The 21,706-nt window shown below is 43.6% G+C and overlaps 1 protein-coding gene across 1 annotated transcript in view; it reads right to left on the minus strand.

Moving 5' to 3' along the window:
- Positions 1 to 21,706, minus strand: part of LOC126188668 (carboxyl-terminal PDZ ligand of neuronal nitric oxide synthase protein-like) — a 982,042-nt gene that overhangs the window by 435,134 nt on the left and 525,202 nt on the right. Inside the window, exon 2 of the mRNA XM_049930273.1 lies at positions 5,815 to 5,886. Within this exon, the coding sequence (XP_049786230.1) occupies positions 5,815 to 5,886 (72 nt within the window). The remainder of the gene's footprint in view (positions 1 to 5,814; positions 5,887 to 21,706) is intronic.

Below are 21,706 nucleotides of genomic sequence, written 5' to 3' on the forward strand. Positions count from 1 at the left end.
ATGGCTGAATTCCCTAAAAGCAAGAAAACTATGTGAGGCTTGTTGAAGCTATGGTAAGTGCAGCAAACAAGGCAATACCTAGGGGCTACCAGAAGTAATATATTTTAGGTTGGAATGAAACTACTGCGATGAATTTCTAAAAAGCGGGGACTGGGGAATAGCCTCAGTACAGCCAGACGCATTAGGTGCACAGAGACTGTTGAGTCAATCAATTTTCAAACATCACGTAGAAGACCATGGTCATTACTAATCAAGTTGACTGGAAACAAAGTTAAAGTAGGAAACAACTCGTATATCAGCTAATAGGATTGCATCACATTTACTGTCCACAACAAATGCACTAAGGGATAAAGTTCATGAAAGAGACATGAGACGCAAACTTGAATCGCTCAAAAAGAACATTAATGAACAATCTGACTTCTCAAGAACTTTCTCCATATATGAAATTTCTGCTGCTCTTAACACTTTAAAACCCAGAAAGGCACTGGGAAGTGTAAGAATCCACCTAGAACTCCTTCTGTATATTGGGATCTACGCAAAAAGATGGCTGGCGGATGTCTTCTTTGATTTTATGACATCTGTTTTAGTCCCACAAAATACGAAGCAGTCGAAAATCATAGCAATGGTCAAGCCCGGCAAGGCATCAGAGCAGCCTAAGAACTATCGCCCAGTCGCAGCAATGAGCGCTAATTGTAAGTTCCTTGATAGAATTCTGTACAATCGGATTAGTCCAGTAATCTTCCGTAACCTTCTTATTGAGCAAGCTGGATTCCGATCAGGACGGAGGTGCTCTGACCAAGTCTCAACTTTAACAACATTTATTGAAGCAGCAAGTCAAATGAAGCAGAAAACATCAGTTGCTTTCGTTGGTCAAAGTGCAGCGTATTATACGGTTTGGAGGTATGGACTGTTTTATAAACTACTGCAACTTGTCCCATGCAAATGGGTAACAAAACTAATTGACACCATGTTAACTGGAAGTACATTTACAGTAACTACAGAAAGAGACACTAGCTGCCCAAAAGTAATGGCTTACCAGAGGGATCCATCTTTGCTCCTCTCTTGTTTTATATACGTGCATATAAAAGAAATCCTAACTCCTGATCTACATATCTTAAGCCACTATTTCCGTAAACGGAGGCTACAGCCAAATTCAAATAAAGCAGAAGTTTCATGATTTCATCTGTCCAATAGAGTGGAACACGGAGCTTTCGAAGTCTGTTTTGGAGACAAACTTCATCATAATATGCATCCAGAATACCAAGGGATCACGTTAAATAGGACACTTCCTTTAAAGAAGCACTTGACACGAAGATCTGCTAAGCTCAAAACCAGAAACAACATTCCCCGAAAGCTCTGTGGCTCTCGTTGGGGATCGACAGCAGACTCTCCCCGGGTATCAGCTCTCGGTTTGGTATACTCAGCAGCAGAGTACTGTGCGCCTCTCTGGCTTAACATTCGACACGTAGAAAAGATAGATGTACAACTTAACGAAACCACACGCATTTTTAGTGGGTCAGTACCACCTACTCCCACATACTGGCTACCTGTCTTGAGCTACACCGCACCTCCTGATATCAGACGGAAGAGAGCGCTACTGCGTGAATACCAGAAGAGTGCTAATAATACCGACATTTCAATAATGGACGTATTTCCTGCGGAGCGAAAAAGACTAAGATCAAGGTAACCCCTCTCATCATAGTCAGGACTCTCACGGAAACTGAATCGAGTACCGTCTATGAATGGAAACGCTGCTGGCAGCAAAACTGTTCCCTACAACGCCTGAAAATGCGTTGCATCCAGGAGAAACCCCCTAGATTCGCCCAGACTCGGGCAATTCTGAGTACCTTGAACCGCATCCGAATGCACCATGGACAATGTGCAGACACTCTCCACAAGTGGAGCAAATCTTCGTCAGCATCATGTGACTGTGGTGCGGAACGACACACAGTTGCTGGTGTTGTATCGACATGTCCCCACGTGCCTCCAGGTATCCTTTCGAAGATTTCCTCATAGCGACGAGTGATGTTATAAAATACATGAAAGACCTTTATATCCATGTATAGCTGTTATAATTTGTGTAGTTTTGTGCTGGAGGGGTGTTAACGCGTAGTAATTTTGTAAACTTTGTGTTTGTATTGCCATACGATACATAAACAAGCTTTCATGAAGCACAACAGCCAGCCCTCCTCGTTTTGAAGGTAACAAATTTCTCCAAGTACTCTCCAAGTTCTCGGATGGACGTGTTATGTGATTGGCAACGGCGCCGTCTCCTCAGCTTACGTGCGTGCCGTGAAGTGGGATATTTCAAAGTGATCTGACCTTGAAACTTATCTTACATCCTAACTATACATTTCCGGTCATGTTTTTCTTATCAAAACTTCATCAGCTAAGTTCCTTCTACAATCCTTAGAAGACTGTAGTAGAAATTTTGAATCACCCTTTATAAACGTGGCAGCACGTTGAAGATGAATCTGTTAATACGAAACCGGTAACATCTCTATTTTGTAAATAAGCAGCATTACTAACAGTGAATAGTTGCTGTTTCCTTCTTTGCACGAATAAAATTGTCCTTTGTACACAGCCAAGGTGTCAAAACCGTCAGTTTTCGACAAAATAGCAAGGACAAAGTTTTTGTTCCAAATACTATTTATGCTGAATCACTAATTTTTGTTTGTGATAATATAAGGACAGAAATACAGCATCGTGTTTTTAACTGTTAGCGCTGTAGTTAGCAGAAAGTATTTCCCATATCTTTTAAATTTTGAAGCTCCAGAGGTTGTCATCGGAAAAGTACAAAGAAGGGCATCTCGTTTAGTATCAATAGGAGAGATAGTGTCACAGACATGATACGTGAATTGGAGTGGCAATCATTAAAACAAAGGCTTTTTTTTCGTTGCGACGGGATCTTCTCGTGGAATTTAGATCACCAGTTTTCTCCTCCGATTGCGAAAACATTCTTTTGGCACCTAGCTACATAGGGAGAAATGATCATCACGATAAAATAAGAGAAATCAGAGAACGCACAGAAAAAGTGAAGTGCTCGTTTTTCCCGCACGCCGTTCGAGAGTGTCACACTAGAGAGACAGCTTGAAGGTGGTTCATTGAACCCTCTGCCAGGCACTTTATTGTGAATAGCAGAGTAATCACGTAGATGTAGATGTATATGAAGCACAACTTGGTATAAAGACCATGTGCCGTCTACTAACGCATGTTTGAAACACTTTCTCCACGATTCAGCACCTGTATCAAGTTTAGGGACATGCAACAGGGTACCAAGAACACAATAGCGCTGCCAGCGTGCTGTGAAAAACTGGTACTTTTCCATTTTCACTCTTCAATTGGCTGATGTCCCTTTATACAGGGTAATTATTATTAATTTTTAAACAAAACCGAAGCGACGTAAATGACGCAGAGATAAGTAATTTTATACAAGGCACATGGGGCCGCAACTGCCGGAAATACCCCAAAGGTGGACGACAGGTGTTGAACATGTGACCTCACGACATGACGTATCTCGTCCGATTGATCGTATTCTTTTATTATCACTACCGCTAGCACTACCATATCACACTGGATAATAAAACAAACATGGTTTGAACAGGCCTTGAAGACCGAACGGTACCGCCCGGCCGCCGTGTCATCCTCAGCCACCACGCGTCGACGGATGCGGTTTGGAGAGGCATGTGGTCATCACTGCTCTCCCGGCCGTTATCAGTCTTCGTGACGGGTGCCACCACTTTCCGGTCTAGTAGCTCCTCAATTGGCCTCACAAGGGCTGAGAGAACCTAGGTTAGTTAGGTTTAAGTAGTTCTAAGTCCTGGGGACTGATGTTCTCAGAAGTTGAGTCCCATAGTGCTCAGAGCCATAGTGCTCAGAGCCATAGTGCTCAGAGCCGGTGACCCATCCAAGTGCTAGCAAAGCCGACAGCACTTAACTTCATAGATATGATGGGAGCCGGTGTTACCGCTGCGATCACAGTGGATAATTCAAGAACGAAAAAGAATACCCTGGCTGAGAGATGTGTTACATTGCCCACTGCCGGCAAGGGAGGATCAACAAGCCCAGCTGCTGCAATTGCGGTAACGTATCTAGTGATGTCACATGCCCAACATTTGTCATCAATTTTTGGAGTATTTTCCGACATGTGCGCCCTCCCCCCCCTCCCCCCCCCCCCATGTGTTTTATACACCACTGGCCATTAAAATTGCTACACCACGAAGATGACGAGCTACAGACGTGAAATTTAACCGACAGGGAGAAGATGCTGTGATATGCAAATGATTAGCTTTCCAGAGCATTCACACAAGGATGGCGCCGGTGGCGACACCTACAACGTACTGACACGAGGAAAGTTTCGAACCGATTTCTCATAGACAAACAGCAGCTCATCGGCGTTGCCTGGTGAAACGTTGTGATGCCTCGTGTAAGGAGGAGAAATGCGTACCATCCCGTTTCCGACTTTGATAAAGGTCGGATTGTAGCCTATCGCCATTGCGGCTTATCGTATCGCGACATTGCTGCTTACTTTGGTCGAGGTCCAATGACTGTTAGCAGAATATGGAATCGGTGGGTTCAGGAGGGTAATACGGAACGCCATGCTGGATCCCAACGGCCTCGTATCACTAGCAGTCGAGATGACAGGCATCTTATCCAGATGGCTTTAATGGATCGTGCAGCCACGTCTCGATCCCTGGGTCAACAGATGTTGACGTTTGCAACACAACAACCATCTGCACGAACAGTTCGACGACGTTTGCAGCAGCATGGACTATCAGCTCGGAGACCATGGCTGCGGTTACCCTTGACGCTGCATCGCAGACAGGAGCGCCTTCGATGGTGTACTCAACGATGAACGTGGGTGCACAGATGGCAAAACGTCAATTTTTCTGATGAGTCCTGGTTCTGTTTACAGCATCATGATGGTCGCATCCGTGTTTGGTGACATCGCGGTGAACGCACATGGGAAGCGTGTATTCGTCATCGTCACACTGGCGTATCACCCGGCGTGATGATATGGGGTGCCATCGGTTACACGTCTCGGTCACCTCTTGTTAGCATTGACGGCACTTTGAACAGTTGACGTTACATTTCAGATGTGTTACGACCCGTGGCTCTACCCTTCATTCGAGCCCTGCGAAACCCTACATTTCAGCAGGATAATGCACGACCGCATGATGCAGGTCCTGCACTGGCCTTTCTGGATACAGAAAATGTTCGACTGCTGCCCTGGCCAGCACATTCTCCAGATCTCTCACCAATTGAAAACGTCCGGTCAATGGTGGCCGATTAACTGGCTCGTCACAATACGCCAGTCACTATTCTTGATGAACTGTGGTATCGTGTCGAAGCTGCATGGGCAGCTGTACCTGTACACGCCATCCAAGCTCTTTTTGACTCAATGCCCAGGCGTATCAAGGCCGTTATTACTGCCATAGGTGGTTGTTCTGGGTACTGATTTCTCAGGATCTATGCACCCAAATTGCGTGAAAATGTAATCACATGTCAGTTCTAGTATAATAAATTTGTCCAATGAATACCTGTTTATCATCTGCATTTCTTCTTGGTGTAGCAATTTTAATGGCCAGTAGTGTATTAAATTAGTTATCTAATCGGCATCTACACTATTGCGTGGGTTCTGAAACGTTAGTAAGAATCACCCCCTAAACTTACTTCTTTTTCTTAGACAGTTTTGAGGGAAAGCGTTCCTGTGCCAACTGCGACAGCTGGCTGGCCTTGGCGGATGGAGCTGCTCTGTCTGCCCTGCATTAAGGTTACAGTTAGCGCATCATATGAGCAAAAAGCATCACTCACCCGTATCATGCGCATGGCGGCGACGATCTCCACGCGGCTCTTGGGCCGCGGTACATCCATGGTCCCAATGTACTGCAACACAAGGAGAAATCAGTCAGTGAAACGTTGATCACATCTCCGTTTTCGGCATCACATGTCTACAAAGATAGCACAACCAAGTGAGGACTATGCTGACAGGAAGACCATTTTAAAAAAAATGGTTCAAATGGCTCTGAGAACTATGGGACTTCTGAGGTCATCAGTCCCCTAGAACTTAGAACTACTTAAACATAACTAACCTAAGGACATCACACACATCCATACCCGAGGCAGGATTCGAACATGCGACCGTAGCGGTCGCGCGGCCCCAGACTGTAGCGCCTAGAACCGCTCGGCCACTCCGGCGGGCAGACCATTTTCAAATCAGCGAAATAATGAAAAAAAATGGTTAAATGTGAAAGTTGCTTTTTGGGCGTGGGAAGGAATAAAATTAGAGTGCGCACAAAATAACTCGGCCCCTAGCTGTGCAGACACCAAGGTAGGGGACGGGAAAAACAGTAGTAGTTGGGGCTCCAGTGTCGACTGCAGTAGAGCGATAGCGTACGTGCATTTCGACAGCTGAATGCCATGCACAAACGTGTATAACTTGTAAGCTGCAGCTAGCGAGTCTACAAACCGTTGCATTAAACGTTAGTTCAATACCACCCAGTAACTCGACAAAAATAAAGATTCAGAGTCAATAGTTCCTCGCGAAAGTAACGAAATAGAAATATACAAATAAATAAAGGACCAGCCAAAGAGAAGCAAGATCGAACGTTCACTTCCGGAATCAAATCTCGTAAAACAAAAAAGACAAAAAAATGTAGCATGCTGGACAATGTCGCCTACTACAACTTTGACAACGCAAAAAAGCACATGTGTCTCTTGCGAATTATGTGGCAGTCCTCCGATAACCTGTTCGGCAATATTTCCAATAAATAAAATTTTCTTCAAGGTTTCCAGAAATAACTGTAACCAGTCACCTTTCGTGATGCTTCAGTTTTTATTTATCACGACCGGTTTCGAATCGCCATGCGACTCATCAGACGGTACACACTTTTAATGAATTTGGGAGCACTTTGGAGTTGTGTAGCTGCGGCAAGATAGAAAATCGGAACAAGTTCCACTGAATGTGGCATTAATTATAATTATCAGGATTCATGGGTTTATTCCGGGTGCACATATTACTCTGGAAAACATGATTTATGTTTTCCAGTCGGTGAAGTCTATAGCACAACACAAGCTTTGTCACAGGCAGCAACTCCCATTTGCTTTCCAGCACGTAAACAAAACAAAGAGTCTGACTAAAGAGTTAATGTTCTAAGAATTTATGGATTTGGATTGTTTTGGGGGAAGAGACCAAACAGCGAGGTCATCGGTCTCATTGGATTAAGGAAGGACGGGGAAGGAAGTCGGCCGTGCTCTTTCAAAGGAACCATCCCGGCATTTGCCTGGAGCGATTTAGGGAAATCACGGAAAACCTAAATCAGGATGGCCAGACGCGGGATTGAACCGTCGTCCTCCAGAATGCGAATCCAGTGTCCTAACCACTGCACCACCTCGCTCGGTAAAGAATTTATGTATATCGGTTTATATTACATTCACTATAATGACAGTAACACGTATTCGTTATTTCTAAATTGACACGTGTTATTTGCAAGAACTCAGGATGATATTTCACCTATAATCATAGTACTGAAATTACTTTGACGTGTTTATTTTTGCTTAATACTCATTGATTATTGGATTAAACACTAGAGTGCCGTACGTTGTTGGCTCCAATTAATGATAATGTTTTGTATGTATTTGTGAGGGTGGTGACATACGGAGGAGGGGTTTCGTGTGTACGTGTGTTTTTGTGTACGTAAAATGAGAGAGATTTTCTTCTTCTTCCTCATTTTTCGGATGCAGTGAAGCCTTAGGAAGTACTTGTAGCTATTCGTTTCCTCTTCCTTTATTCTCTTTATAGAACGATAGGAGCAACTAGCGGTTCCTGCAATTTTCTCAAGCATAATCTTTAATGAGATTTGTGCTTTCTCGTTTGCCTTCTCCCACACAAATTTGATGGCACTGCTTGTAAACACATAAGCCTGATTTCGGAGAACTTTCCCTGCAATTAAGCTGCCTGGTGGCTGTGGCGCCACGTTGGGTAGTAGAGAGACAGCAACGAGAACTTTCGAAGTGTGTAGAAGGCTGATTGGAGGAACAACGGCATGCAATTACTTAGTGTTTACGTCGAGGAACCATTTCTGTGCCCGTACCACATTATTTTGTGTGAGCTGTACAGATGGCAAGGCACGGTAAATTATGTTTGTAAGAAGTTCTAGTGGAACAGGAAAGGTTGTTAGCAAGTTGCACCGTTTGCACGGCCTTCTGAGGCCTAGCCACTATTCGCTGCACAGCGGTCGCAGTATTAGCTCTGAATGCCTTATGTCAATAGCTAGAAATTAAATAAAAATACGAAGTGGACTGTGTCACGATTAGTGTTACTCTCTCATGGTTCCTCCTGCAACCTTTTACATATTTGAGAAACAGCATTTCTGGTATTACCAATTGTCTAAAACGTCTTTTAATAAATTCTAAATGTATTCGTCTCTGCTGACACTGAATAACGTAACGACGATTTGGTAATTACGTTTATTTTAATCCTATCGTTGTCGCTACTCACCTTACTGTCGAAGTGTAGTTTAAGAGGTTCTTTTTTCTCTTTTTTTGCGTACTTTTACATTAAACTGCGATCGTGTTGCGCTTCTGAGGTGCAGAGGAACTCGCCAAACATAAATACACGAGAGGAACAGCCTAAAAGTCACATTTAGTGTGATTTATATACCGGAGAATAAGATCCAGGTGTGGTTCTATGTGGTTTATACGCTATATGCCGTTTAATCTGAGAATTTTTTATGTGAATCGTTCCGTGTGGATTCGAATTTCAAATGATCTTATTCAACCTGAGGAAGCAGCTAAAATGCGAATAATAATTTCAAATGCTTAGGCACTTCAGTAAAACAACTCCATTTACGCGCATTACCCAATTGTAACTTTCTTGGGTCCTGACAGAATTATAATCAGTACAATCGGTTGTGAGTTTTCAGTTGCTTCGATACAGAAAGACTAATAGATCTAGATATATATTCTCTCCGAGCATTTCCCATTGAACATTTCATATGGTAGACATACAATTTCTATAGTTCGCAAACATTACAATGCCAAAGATCAGTTGTTGAAAAGATCTCAATTCTCAGATTATTGCTACCAAAGGCGTCAACTGGGGGACGGGGAGGGGGGAGGGGGGCTTTTTTCACAATGTACCACACCAACTGTCGCCGGTGATAGTAACAGCTTCCTATTTTAGTTGTACAGCTTGTTGTTTTGTGGTCTTCAATCTGAAGAGTAGTTTGACGTAGCTCCCTGCTCTATCTTGTCCACACCTCTTCATCTCTCGATAGCTAACTACTACAACCTACATCCAATTGAACCTGCTTGCTGTGTTCATGTCTTGGTCTTCTTTTACAATTTTTACTCGCCGCACTTCCTTCTGTCGTGAACTTAACGATCCTTGGCACCTCAGAACGTGTTCCATCACCCGATTCCCCCAATTAATAACGTTGTGCTAATTTTTTTTTTTTGCATTGATTCAGCACCTCTTCATTAATTATTTAAGCTACCCATCTAATATTCAGTACTCTACTGCAGCACAACATTTCAAAAGCTCCTACTCTCGTCCTGTCTAGACTGTTTATCATCCACGCCCCATGAGCGCTCTAGCTTATATGCACTATTTATAATTCACGCCTCATGCTAGCACTAAAATTCCTCGCTGAGGAACGCTATTCTTCCTCTGCCAGTCAACGGTTTTTACCTGCTGTTCGAAATCCTTTGCCGTCTCCAGAAGAATTACATCATTGGTAAACATTAAAGATTTTATTTACTCTACCTGAACGTTATGACCCTTTCCATAATTCCAGCCGCGCGGTGTAGTCGCTTTTCGTGCGGCTCCCCCTGTCGGAGGTTCGAGTCGTCCCTCGGGCATGGGTGTGCGTGTTGACCTCAGCGTAAGTTAGCTTAAGTTAGATGAAGTAGTGTGTAAGCCTAGGGACCGATGACCTCAGCAGTCTGGTTCCATTGGAACATAACACAAAGTTCCAAAAGTTCCTTAATTCCTGGTTTCTTTTCTAGATCTACGTCTACATCTATGTGATTACTCTGCTATTCACAAAAAAGTGCCTGACAGAGAGTTCAATGAACCAGCTTCAAGCTGTCTCTCTACCGTTTCACTCTCGAACGGCGCGCGGGAAAAAACGAGCCCTTAAATTTTTCTGTGCGATAACTGATTTCTCTTATTTCATCGTGATGATCATTTCTCCCTATGTAGGTAGGTGCCAACAGAATGTTTTCGCAATCGGAGGAGAAAACTGGTGGTTGAAATTTCATGAGAAGATCCTGTCGCTACGAAAAACGACTTTGTTTTAAAGATTGCTACCCCAATTCACGTATCATTTCTGTGGCACTATCTCCACTATTTCATTATAATTACTTCTTGCTCAATGCTTAATTCGGCCGGAATGGGTCGTAAGAGTTAGTAAAACGTGATCTAGATTGTTTCGTTCATTATAATGCTTTTCTTTAATAAATATAATATGTGTAAGTAAATATATTCTTTCATTAGGTGACGTTTGATTGGACTGCCTCTGATTTATTATTGTCAGATGATTTCTGCATTCTAACAAGTAAGGTGGTGAAAGAGGAGTGTGAGCCGCACGCATTGTGCAGAGTGCCGGACAGAGGCGACCACAGGCAAAGCTAAATGAGGCGAGAGAGGGCCGAGAATTGAATTAGTAGCCCGAATAATGGGCGGCACGATTAGCCGAGAGCGGTGGTCAGGGGGGAGTTCTGGCCCGCCCTCATTAGCAGCTGTCTGGGCGCCTGCCACCGCGACAAGGGAGCGAGGGGGGCAGGGGGGGGGGTGAAGGGACAGGTGCCGCTGTCCAACACCAGCCCAGCTGCTGCCACCAACAAAGGGGTCGTGGTGCAAATCTAAAGGGAGGAATGCTAAGTGCTCAACGTCCCGTAGAGGTTCAGAGCACTTGCTCGTATAAGCAAAAACTCCTGTCTTCTAGTCTTTTAAGGGTAACCATCCCGTTATTCATCTCTACGTTCCTTGCGTAAGCGCAATATATCTAATGTAGAGTGTCGGAATGTGTACACGACCATCCACTCCTCCTGAATAAAAGTCCACCGACCGGCATTTTCTCCAGACCCCTCAAGAAGAGAGTGTACTTACACTATACCACGACTCCACCAGAATTCTCTTACCTGGAAAGTAAGAAGAAGAAACTTTCTGGCAGATTAAAACTGTGTGGCGGACCGAGACTCTGGAAACATCCCCCAGGCTGTGGCTAAGCCATGTCTTCGTAATATCCTTAGTTTCAGGAGTGCTAGTTCCGCAAGGTTCGCAGGAGAGCTTCTGAAAAGTTTGAAAGGTAGGAGACGAGGTAATGGCAGAAGTAAAGCTGTGAGGACGGGGCGTGAGTCGTGCTTGGATAGCACAGTTGGTAGAGCACTTTCCTGCGAAAGGCAAAAGTCCCGAGTTCGAGTCTCGGTCGGGCACACAGTTTTAATCTGCCAGGAAGTTTCATATCCGCACACACTTCGCTGCAGAGTGAAAATCTCATTCTGGTAAGAAGAAGGAGGTTGTCCTCCACCGTTACTTGTTAATAAACAGGGAAAAGGTTTGAATCTAACTGGGGTGATTTTTAGTGGACAGGTCCCGGGACTGACTTCCAGATCAGTTTCTATTCTTGGTCTGTATCTGTATCTGCTACCTAAGCACGAGAGACGACTCAAAAATGCAGGTGACACAAGCGATATTGTGAAAAACGCTATATAAAGGATGTAACTTCATTGAGCAACGAAATTAACGGATCACTTTTTCGAAACGCTAGCAAACGCTTCGACACCCCCTACGTGGGATTTGCTAGAACAGCCACGAGGCTGAACTGGTGTCAACGTTTCTGCCAGAGATCTTTTTAAGGTACCGAACAAAAATGCTGTTCCTGATCATGTCAAAATTTTGTCTAATGGTTTTAACGATCCCTAGTGGTTTCACCCCGTATACTAGAGTAAAAACTGGTGTCGCAAAAAACTCCAAAGGCGTCAGACCACCTTCAATTGCGTTGCAGAAGCCCCACAACGTCTTGAGAGCAGCGCCCAAACGCCCGGACTGTGGCAGCAGAGTCGAAATTTATCAAACTATGTCATCCTGTTGCTTATCGCATTGCGAACTGCCGTTCTCGAACGTGAAATGAATGGGAATCAAGGAAGATATCCTTAATACCGCCCCCTGAAGGTTTTGGCATCGATTCTGAGAGGCGATGTGTCTGAAATTTTTTCTACGGCCACTCATAATTTAAGAGCCACCCTCACTTGCCTCAAATCCTTCAATTGTGAAATGTTGTTGTTGTCTTCAATCCATACTACTCTATCCTGTGCAAGTTTCTTTATCTCCCAGTACCTACTGCGACATACATCCTTCTGAATCTGCTTAGTGTATTGATCTCTTGGTCTCCCTCTACGATTTTTACCCTCCACGCTGCCCTCCAGTACTAAATTGGTGATCCCTTGATGCCTCAGAACATGTCCTACGAACCGATCCCTTCTTCTGGTCAAGTTGTGCCACAAACTCCTCTTCTCCCCAATAGTTATGTGATCTACCCATCTAATCTTCAGCATTCTTCTGTAGCACCACATTTCAAAAACTTCTATTCTCTTCTTGTCTAAACTATTTATCGTCCATGTTTTTTCACTTCCATTCATCGCTACACTCCATACAAATACTTTCAGAAACGACTTCCTGACACTTAAATCTGTACTCGATGTTAACAAATTTCTCTTCATCAGAAACGCATTCCTCGCCATTGCCAGTCAACATTTTATACCCTCTCTACTTGGACCTTCATCAGTTACTTTGCTCCCCAAATAGCAAAAGTCATTTACTTCTTCAAGTGTCTCATTTCGTAATCTAATTCACTCAGCATCAATCGACTTAATTCGTTTACATTCCATTATCCTTGTTTTGATTATGTTGATGTTCATCTTATACCCTCCTTGAAAGGCACTGTCCATTCCGTTCAACTGCTCTTCCAAGTCCTTTGCTGTCTCTGACAGAATTACAATGTTATAGGAGAACCTCAAAGTTTTTATTTCTTCGCCACGGATTTTAATACATACTCCGAACTTTTCTTTTGTTTCCTTTACTGCTTGCTCAATATACAGATTGGATAGCATCGGGGAGAGGCTACAACCCTGGCTCACTCCCTTCCCAACCACTGCTTGCCTTTCATGTCCCTCGACTCTTATAACTGCCATCTGATTTCTGTACAAATTGTAAATAGCCTTTCGCTCCCTGCATTTGACCCCTGCCACCTTCAGAATTTGAAAGAGAGTATTCCAGTCAACATTGTCAAAAGCTTTCTCTAAGTCTACAAATGCTAGACACGTAGGTTTGACTTTCCTTAATCTTTCTTCTAAGATAAGTCGTAGGGTGAGTATTACCTCACGTGTTCCAACGTTTCTACGGAATTCAGACTGATCTTCCCCGAGGTCGGCTTCTACCAGTTTTTCCATTCATGTGTAAAGAATTCGCGTTAGTATTTTGCAGCTGTGACTTATTAAACTGATAGTTCGGTAATTTTCACATCTGTCAGCACCTGCTTTCTTTGGGATTGGAATTGTTATATTCTTCTTGAAGTCTGAGGGTATTTCGCCTGTCTCATGCTTCTTGCTCACCAGATTGTAGAGTTTTGTCAGTTCTGGCTCTCCCAAGCCTGTCAGTAGTTGTAATGGAATGTTGTCTACTCCGGGGGCCTTGTTTCGACTCAGGTCTTTCAGTGCTCTGTCTAACTCTTCACGCAGTACCATATCTCCCTTTTCATCTTCATCTACCTCCTCTTCCATTTCTATAATATTGTACTCAAGTACATCGCCCTTGTGTAGACCCTCTATATACTGCTTCCACCTTTCTGCTTTTCCTTCTTTGTTTAGAACTGGGTTTCCATCTGAGCTCTTGATATTCATGCAAGTGGTTCTCTTTGCTCCAAAGGTCTCCTTAATTTTCCTGTAAGCATTATCTATCTTACCCCTCGTGAGATCAGTCTCTACATCCTTACATTTGTCCTCTAACCATCCCTGCTTAGCGATTTTGCACTTCCTGTCGATCCCATTTTTGAGACGTTTGTATTCCTTTTTGCCCGCTTCACTTACTGCAATTTTGTTTTTTCTCCTTTCATCAATTAAATTCAGTATCTCTTCTGATACCCTAGGATTCCTACTAGCCCTCGTCTTTTTACCTACTTGATCCTCTGCTGCCTTCACTATTTCATTCCTCAAAGCTACCCATTCTTCTTCTACTGTATTTCTTTCCCCCATTCCTGTCAATTGTTCCCTTATGCTCTCCCTGAATCTCTGTACAACCTCTGGTTCTTTCAGCTTATCCAGATCCCATATACTTAAATTCCCACCTATTTGCAGTTTCTTCAGTTTTAACCTACAGTTCATAACCAATAGATTGTGGTCAGAGTCCACATCTGCCCCTGGAAATGTGTTACATTTTATAACCTGGTTCCTAAATCTCTGTCTTACCATTATATAATCTATCTGAAACCTTCTAGTACCTGCAGGGTTCTTCCATGTATACAACCTTCTTTCATGATTCTTGAACCAAGTGTTAGCTATGATTAAGTTGTGCTCTGTGCAAAATTCTACCAGGCGGCTTCCTCATGCATTTCTTAGCCCCAATCCATATTCACCTGCTACGTTTCCTTCTCTTCCTTTTCCTACTGTCGAATTGCAGTCACCCATGACTATTAAATTTTCGTCTCCCTTCACTACCTGAATAATTTCTTTTATCTCATCATACATCAATTTCTTCATCATCTGCGGAGCCAGTTGGCATATAAACTTGTACTGCTGTAGTAGGCGTGGGCTTCATGTCTATCTTGGCCACCAAATTGTGTTCACTATGCTGTTTATAGTAGCTTACCCGCGCTCCTATTTTTTTATTCATTATTAAACCTACTCCTGAATTACCCCTATTTGATTTTGTATGTATAACCCTGTATTCACCTGACCAAAAGTCTTGTTCCTCCTGCCACCGAACTTCACTAATTCCCACTATATCTAACTTTAACCTATCCATTTCCTTTTTTAAATTTTCTAACCTACCTGCCCGATTAAGGGATCTAGCATTCCACGCTCCGATCCGTAGAATGCCAGTTTCCTTACTCCTGATAACGACGTCCTCTTGAGTAGTCCCCGACCGGTGATCCGAATGGGGGACTATTTTACCTCCGGCATATTTTACCCAAGAGGACGCCATCATCATTTAATCATACAGTAAAGCTGCATGCCCTCGGGAAAAATTACGGCTGTAGTTTCCCCTTGCTTTCAGCCGTTCGCAGTACCAGCACAGCAAGGCCGTTTTGGTTAGTGTTACAAGGCCAGGTCAGTCAATCATTCAGACTGTTGCCCCTGCAACTACTGAAAAGGCTGCTGCCACTCTTCAGGAACCACATGTTTGTCTGGCCTCTCAACAGATACCCCTCCGTTGAGGTTGCACCTACGGTACGGCTATCTGTATCGTTGAAGCACGCAAGCGTCCCCACCAGCGGCAAAGTCCATGGTTCATGGGGGGAGGGGCAATTGTAAAACACCTGGCTTTTTTCTTCAGCATGATACCGCCTGCAGGAACGTTTGGTCCTCTACGTTGATTCATCTAGCTTGAGCAAGCACTCCTCAACAGGGGAAATTCGCCCTGTCGTTACCTCTTTCTTCCTGTGCCTAAGACACTTCTAGTGCCACGACCTTTATTTTTTAACATCATCGACAATGTACACTGTAAGTTAACGAACGGTACTGCAACGTCTTATCTCGAAATTACACTCTCCACCGCTTTTAAAACAAGCTGTTTTCATTAATTGAAAGATTTTTGTTCCTTCTAGCACTCATGGCGTTTCACAATTCTAGAAACACGAATTGACTACAACAAACTATGAAATGTAACGTAGACTCAATGGAACGTAGGTGTGAGAAGCGAATGACGAGTTGTGTGGACCTGCACTGGGAATCACAGAAGCAAGGGACTTCAGATTATAGAGAGTGCGGGAGACTTCAAATTATAAAGTGATGCTGAGATGCTGTCACCACTACAACAATACCGAGGGGACCAAAGCATAGTGAGTTTTTTCAGTTAATTCAAATTATCGCGTGTCTGATTATCGAGATTCAACTGTATTGTCTATTTGTATATGTTGTGTGCGGTAAAAAATGGTTTGAGCTACAGTGTCACTTGCACCAACATTTGTGCTTTATACAGTTTTGACAGTAGTGTCCTCGTTCAAAGAATCGTTTACTCCGGTTTCAGTGTAAATTAATCTTAGTAAAAGTACATTTCTGAGAATTTTCGTGAGTGCTGTGTACAACACATTTCGTAGGAAATGGGCGTTTTGTGATTTGGTTGTATATAATGACTGTTATATCTTGTTGCATGTTATTTTCCCTTCAAAAGGTTATATTGTCTTCGTTTATCATAAATTAATACTATTTCCGAAGTTTTTGTAACATTAACAAAGTATTAGTAATTTTTTTTCTCGTGTTTCTCCTTTGCCTTAACAGAAATCTGAGTTCTTAAATTGAATTACTAGTGGTTTTAGCTTAATAAGAATCCAGAAGTTAAAAGACAATAACAGGTTTATTTTAAAGTTGTTTGTTTACTGTTCCGCAAAACATTGCACAAGCCACAATGTAGCCCCATTCTGACTACTTTCCCTGAATATGGGATGAGTTAATTGACGTTCGTAAGCTTCTAGATGTCTCCCTAACTACTGTCAAACTATTCGACGGTGCTGCGCTACGAATAGGTGTGTTCAGGGAACTCCCATGAGTTGTGTATCGGAGATATGAAAGTACTGTCCTGCGGATCCTGTCTCCGCTACGATAAATACGGGATCTATTGCTTCTCTCGCGTCACTGTGAGATGCGTGTCAGTGGTGGGGCTAGGCGCCCAGTCTAGGGGGTCAGGGACAGGGGGGATTTGAAGGTGTTATACCCGCCTCCTAACCAAGTTAGAGGTGGTGTCTTCCACTGAATCCGAAACTGAACCAGTGAGATTCACTTCACCTGCTAAGAAACCTATGTTCTGCGTCAAGAGTACACAAAGGAGCAGGGGCCATTTTGTTATTGGCAGTTCTCCTTAACGTGCTGGAGATGTTCAAGTGTCTCAGTGATACACTAAGCTATGCTGGCTGGAGCAGTGCTCCTGGTAGGATCACACGGACAATGTCCACATGCAAAAAAACCAACAGTAAAGGTTCGGAATCAGATTGGAATTAAACGCAATCGACACAACAAACGAAACAGGTATATGAATTTTGGCACATGGAAGATTCAAGGAATCGTAACGAAGAAAATAGGAGCATTCAAAGAACTCGATGGTAGCAATGCATACATAATCGTACTTGAAACGGAAAATAAACGCAAAGGAGTAGAGGAAACAGATGATTATGTTTATATTTACAGAGAACGGAGAACCTTGCGCAGACTAGAGTATCTGTTGCTATGCGTATAAAGTGGAATCGTTGCATTACAAAACGAGACTACGCGAGCGAATGTATGATGCATGTGGATATAAAGCTACACGGATACGATGTAGCGATCATTGCAGCATATACGCTCCGAGACAATACTATTGATGTTGAGAAGAATAATTTCTTCAACGATCGGACAAACCTCCTAGTTAGTGTTAGCAATGGCAAGTTAGCAATGGGAAGGAGCTGTATGTCTTTTAAGATTTTAATGGACGAGTGGGTAAGCGGGGTGCTAGCATAGTCGTACACAAACTTGGTGAGAATATTCTGGATGAAAATATGGATATTTGTTCACGAATCATGGATATCTTTACTATAAAGGTCACAGGAAAATATGTTGAAGTTGGAACTATAAAAATAAAATGTGTCACTTCGTAGCGGCCTTCAATCGGTAAAAACTGTTAGTATATGTGTCATAACTACGATGACATTCCTGCATTGGGAACAAACGTCAGAGAAATCTGGAGAAGAAATACTGTCAAGAGTGAGTCACAACGAATCTCTTGTAAAGACGAAATGTCTGCAAGATGAAATAGACTGGGAAACGGAAGACAGTTCCGCTCCCTCTACAAACGGAGTTTGCGATAAATTCTTGCCTGTTAAACAGAAGGATTCGGTGTGAAAGGACTGAAACTGTTTTTCGGGTAACACGACCACGGTAACAACTAAATGAAAAGTGCTGCGATTACATTCAGTAGCTGAATGACACGAAATCACGCACACTGTGTGATGAAAAGTGCCCGGACCCGCCCCCCCCCCCAAAAAAAAACATACGTTTTTCATATTAGTTGCATTGTGCTGCCACCTACTGTCAGGTGCTCCATATCAGCGACCTCAGTAGTCATTAGACGTCGTGAGAGAGCAGATTGGGGCGCTCACGGACTTCGAACGTTGTCAGGTGATTGGGTGTCACTTGTGTCATACGTCTGCACGCGAGATTTCCACACTCCTAAACATCCATATGTCCACTGTTAATGATGTGATAGTGAAGTGTTATGAACTGTAGATTAAAACTGAAGAAACAGAAAAAAGATGAGAATTTAAGGAGATGGGAACTGGATAAACTGACAGAACCAGAGGTTGTAGAGAGTTTCAGGGAGAACATTAGGGAACAATTGACAGGAATGGGGAAAAGAAATACAGTAGAAGAAGAATGGGTGGCTTTGAGGGATGAAATAGTGAAGGTAGCAGGGGATCACGTAGGTAAAAAGACGAGGGCTAGTAGAAATGCTTGGGTAATAGCAGATATATTGAATTAATTTGATGAAAGGAGAAAATATAAAAATGCAGTAAATGAAGCAGGCAAAAAGGAATACAAATGTCTCAAAAATGAGATCGACAGGAAGTGCAAAATCGCTAAGCAGGGATGGCTAGAGGACAAATGTAAGGTTGTAGAGGCATATCTCACTAGGGGTAAGATGGATACTGCCTTCAGGAAAATTAAAGAGACTTTTGGAGAAAAGGGAACCACTTGTATGAATATCAAGAGCTCAGACTAAAACCCAGTTCTAAGCAAAGAAGAGAAAGCCGAGAGGTCGAAGGAGTATATACAGGGTGTTACAAAAAGGTACGGCCAAACTTTCAGGAAACATTCCTCACACAAAGAAAATATGTGATGTGGACATGTGTTCGGAAACGCTTACTTTCCATGTTAGAGCTCATTTTATTACTTCTCTCCAAATCACATTAATCGTGGAATGGAAACACACAGCAACAGAACGTGACTTCAAACACTTTGTTACAAGAAATGTTCAAATTGTCCTCCGTTAGCGAGGATACATGCATCCACCCTCCGTCGCATGGAATCCCTGATGCGCTGATGCAGCCCTGGAGAATGGCGTATTGTATCACAGCCGTCCACAATACGAGCACGGAGAGTCTCTACATTTGGTACCGGGGTTGCGTAGACAAGAGCTTTCAAATGCCCCCATAAATGTAAGTCAAGGGGGTTGAGGTCAGGAGAGCGTGGAGGCAATGGAATTGGTCAGCCTCTACCAATCCATCGGTCACCGAATCTGTTGCTGAGAAGCGTACGAACACTTCGACTGAAATATGCAGGAGCCCCATCGTGCATGAACCACATGTTGTGTCGTACTTGTAAAGGCACATGTTCTAGCAGCACAGGTAGAGTATCCCGTATGAAATCATGATAACGTGCTCCATTGAGCGTAGGTGGAAGAACATGGGGCCCAATGAAGACATCACCAACAATGCCTGCCCTAACGTTCACAGAAAATCTGTGTTGTTGACGTGATTGCACAATTGCGTGCGGATTCTCGTCAGCCCACACATGTTGATTGTGAGAATTTACAATTTGATGACGTTGGAATGAAGCCTCATCCGTAAAGAGAACATTTGCACTGAAACGAGGATTGACACATTGTTGGGTGAACAATTCGCAGAAGTGTACTCGTGGAGGCCAATCAGCTGCTGATAGTGCCTGCACACGCTGTACATGGTACGGAAACAACTGGTTCTCCTGTAGCACTCTCCATACAGTGACGTGGTCAACGTTACTTTGTACAGCAGCAACTTCCCTGACGCTGACATTAGGGTTATCGTCAACTGCACGAAGAATTGCCTCGTCCATTGCAGGTGTCCTCGTCGTTCTAGGTCTTCCCCAGTCGCGAGTCATAGACTGGAATGTTCCGTGCTCCCTAAGACGCCGATCAATTGCTTCGAACGTCTTCCTGTCGGGGCACCTTCGTTCTGGAAATCTGTCTCTATACAAACGTACCGTGCCACGGGTATTGCCTCGTGCTAATCCATACATGAAATGGGCATCTGCCAACTCCGCATTTGTAAACATTGCACTGACTGCAAAACCACGTTCGTGATGAACACTAACCTGTTGATGCTACGTACTGATGTGCTTGATGCTAGTACTGTAGAGCAATGACTCGCATGTCAACACAAGCACCGAAATCAACATTACCTTCCTTCAATTGAGCCAACTGTCGGTGAATCGAGGAAGTACAGTACATACTGACGAAACTAAAATGAGCTCTAACATGGAAATTAAGCGTTTCCGGACACATGTCCACATAACATCTTTTCTTTATTTGTGTGTGAGGAATGTTTCCTGAAAGTTTGGCCGTACCTTTTTGTAACACCCTGTAGAGGGTCTGTACAAGGGTCATGATACTATTGTGGAAATGGAAGAGGATGTAGATGAAGATGAAATGGGAGATATGATACTGCGTGAAGAGATTGACAGAGTACTGAAAGACCTAAGCAGAAACAAGGCCCCGGGGGTAGACAACATTCCATTTGAACTACTGATACCCTTGGGAGAGCCAACCCTGACAAAACTCTACCATCTGATGAGCAAGATGTATGAGATAGGCGAAATACCCTCAGTCTTCAAGAAGAACATAATAATTCCAGTCCCAACGAAAGGAGGTGTTGACAGATGTGAAAATTACGGAACTATCAGTTTAATAAGTCACAGCTGCAAAATACTAACACGAATTCTTTACAGACGAATGGAAAAACTGGTAGAAGTCGACCTCGGGGAAGATCAGTTTGGATTCCGTAGAAATGTTGGAACATGTGTGGCAGTACTGATCCTACAACTTATCTTAGAAAATACACTCCTGGAAATTGAAATAAGAACACCGTGAATTCATTGTCCCAGGAAGGGGAAACTTTATTGACACATTCCTGGGGTCAGATACATCACATGATCACACTGACAGAACCACAGGCACATAGACACAGGCAACAGAGCATGCACAATGTCGGCACTAGTACAGTGTATATCCACCTTTCGCAGCAATGCAGGCTGCAATTCTCCCATGGAGACGATCGTAGAGATGCTGGATGTAGTCCTGTGGAACGGCTTGCCATGCCATTTCCACCTGGCGCCTCAGTTGGACCAGCGTTCGTGCTGGACGTGCAGACCGCGTGAGACGACGCTTCATCCAGTCCCAAACATGCTCAATGGGGGACAGATCTGGAGATCTCGCTGGCCAGGGTAGTTGACTTACACCTTCTAGAGCACGTTGGGTGGCACGGGATACATGCGGACGTGCATTGTCCTGTTGGAACAGCAAGTTCCCTTGCCGGTCTAGGAATGGTAGAACGATGGCTTCGATGACGGTTTGGATGTACCGTGCACTATTCAGTGTGCCCTCGACGATCACCAGTGGTGTACGGCCAGTGTAGGAGATCGCTCCCCACACCATGATGCCGGGTGTTGGCCCTGTGTGCCTCGGTCGTATGCAGTCCTGATT

This window comes from Schistocerca cancellata, chromosome 5 (genome assembly GCF_023864275.1).
Source record: "Schistocerca cancellata isolate TAMUIC-IGC-003103 chromosome 5, iqSchCanc2.1, whole genome shotgun sequence".
NCBI classification, from domain to species: Eukaryota; Metazoa; Arthropoda; class Insecta; order Orthoptera; family Acrididae; genus Schistocerca; species Schistocerca cancellata.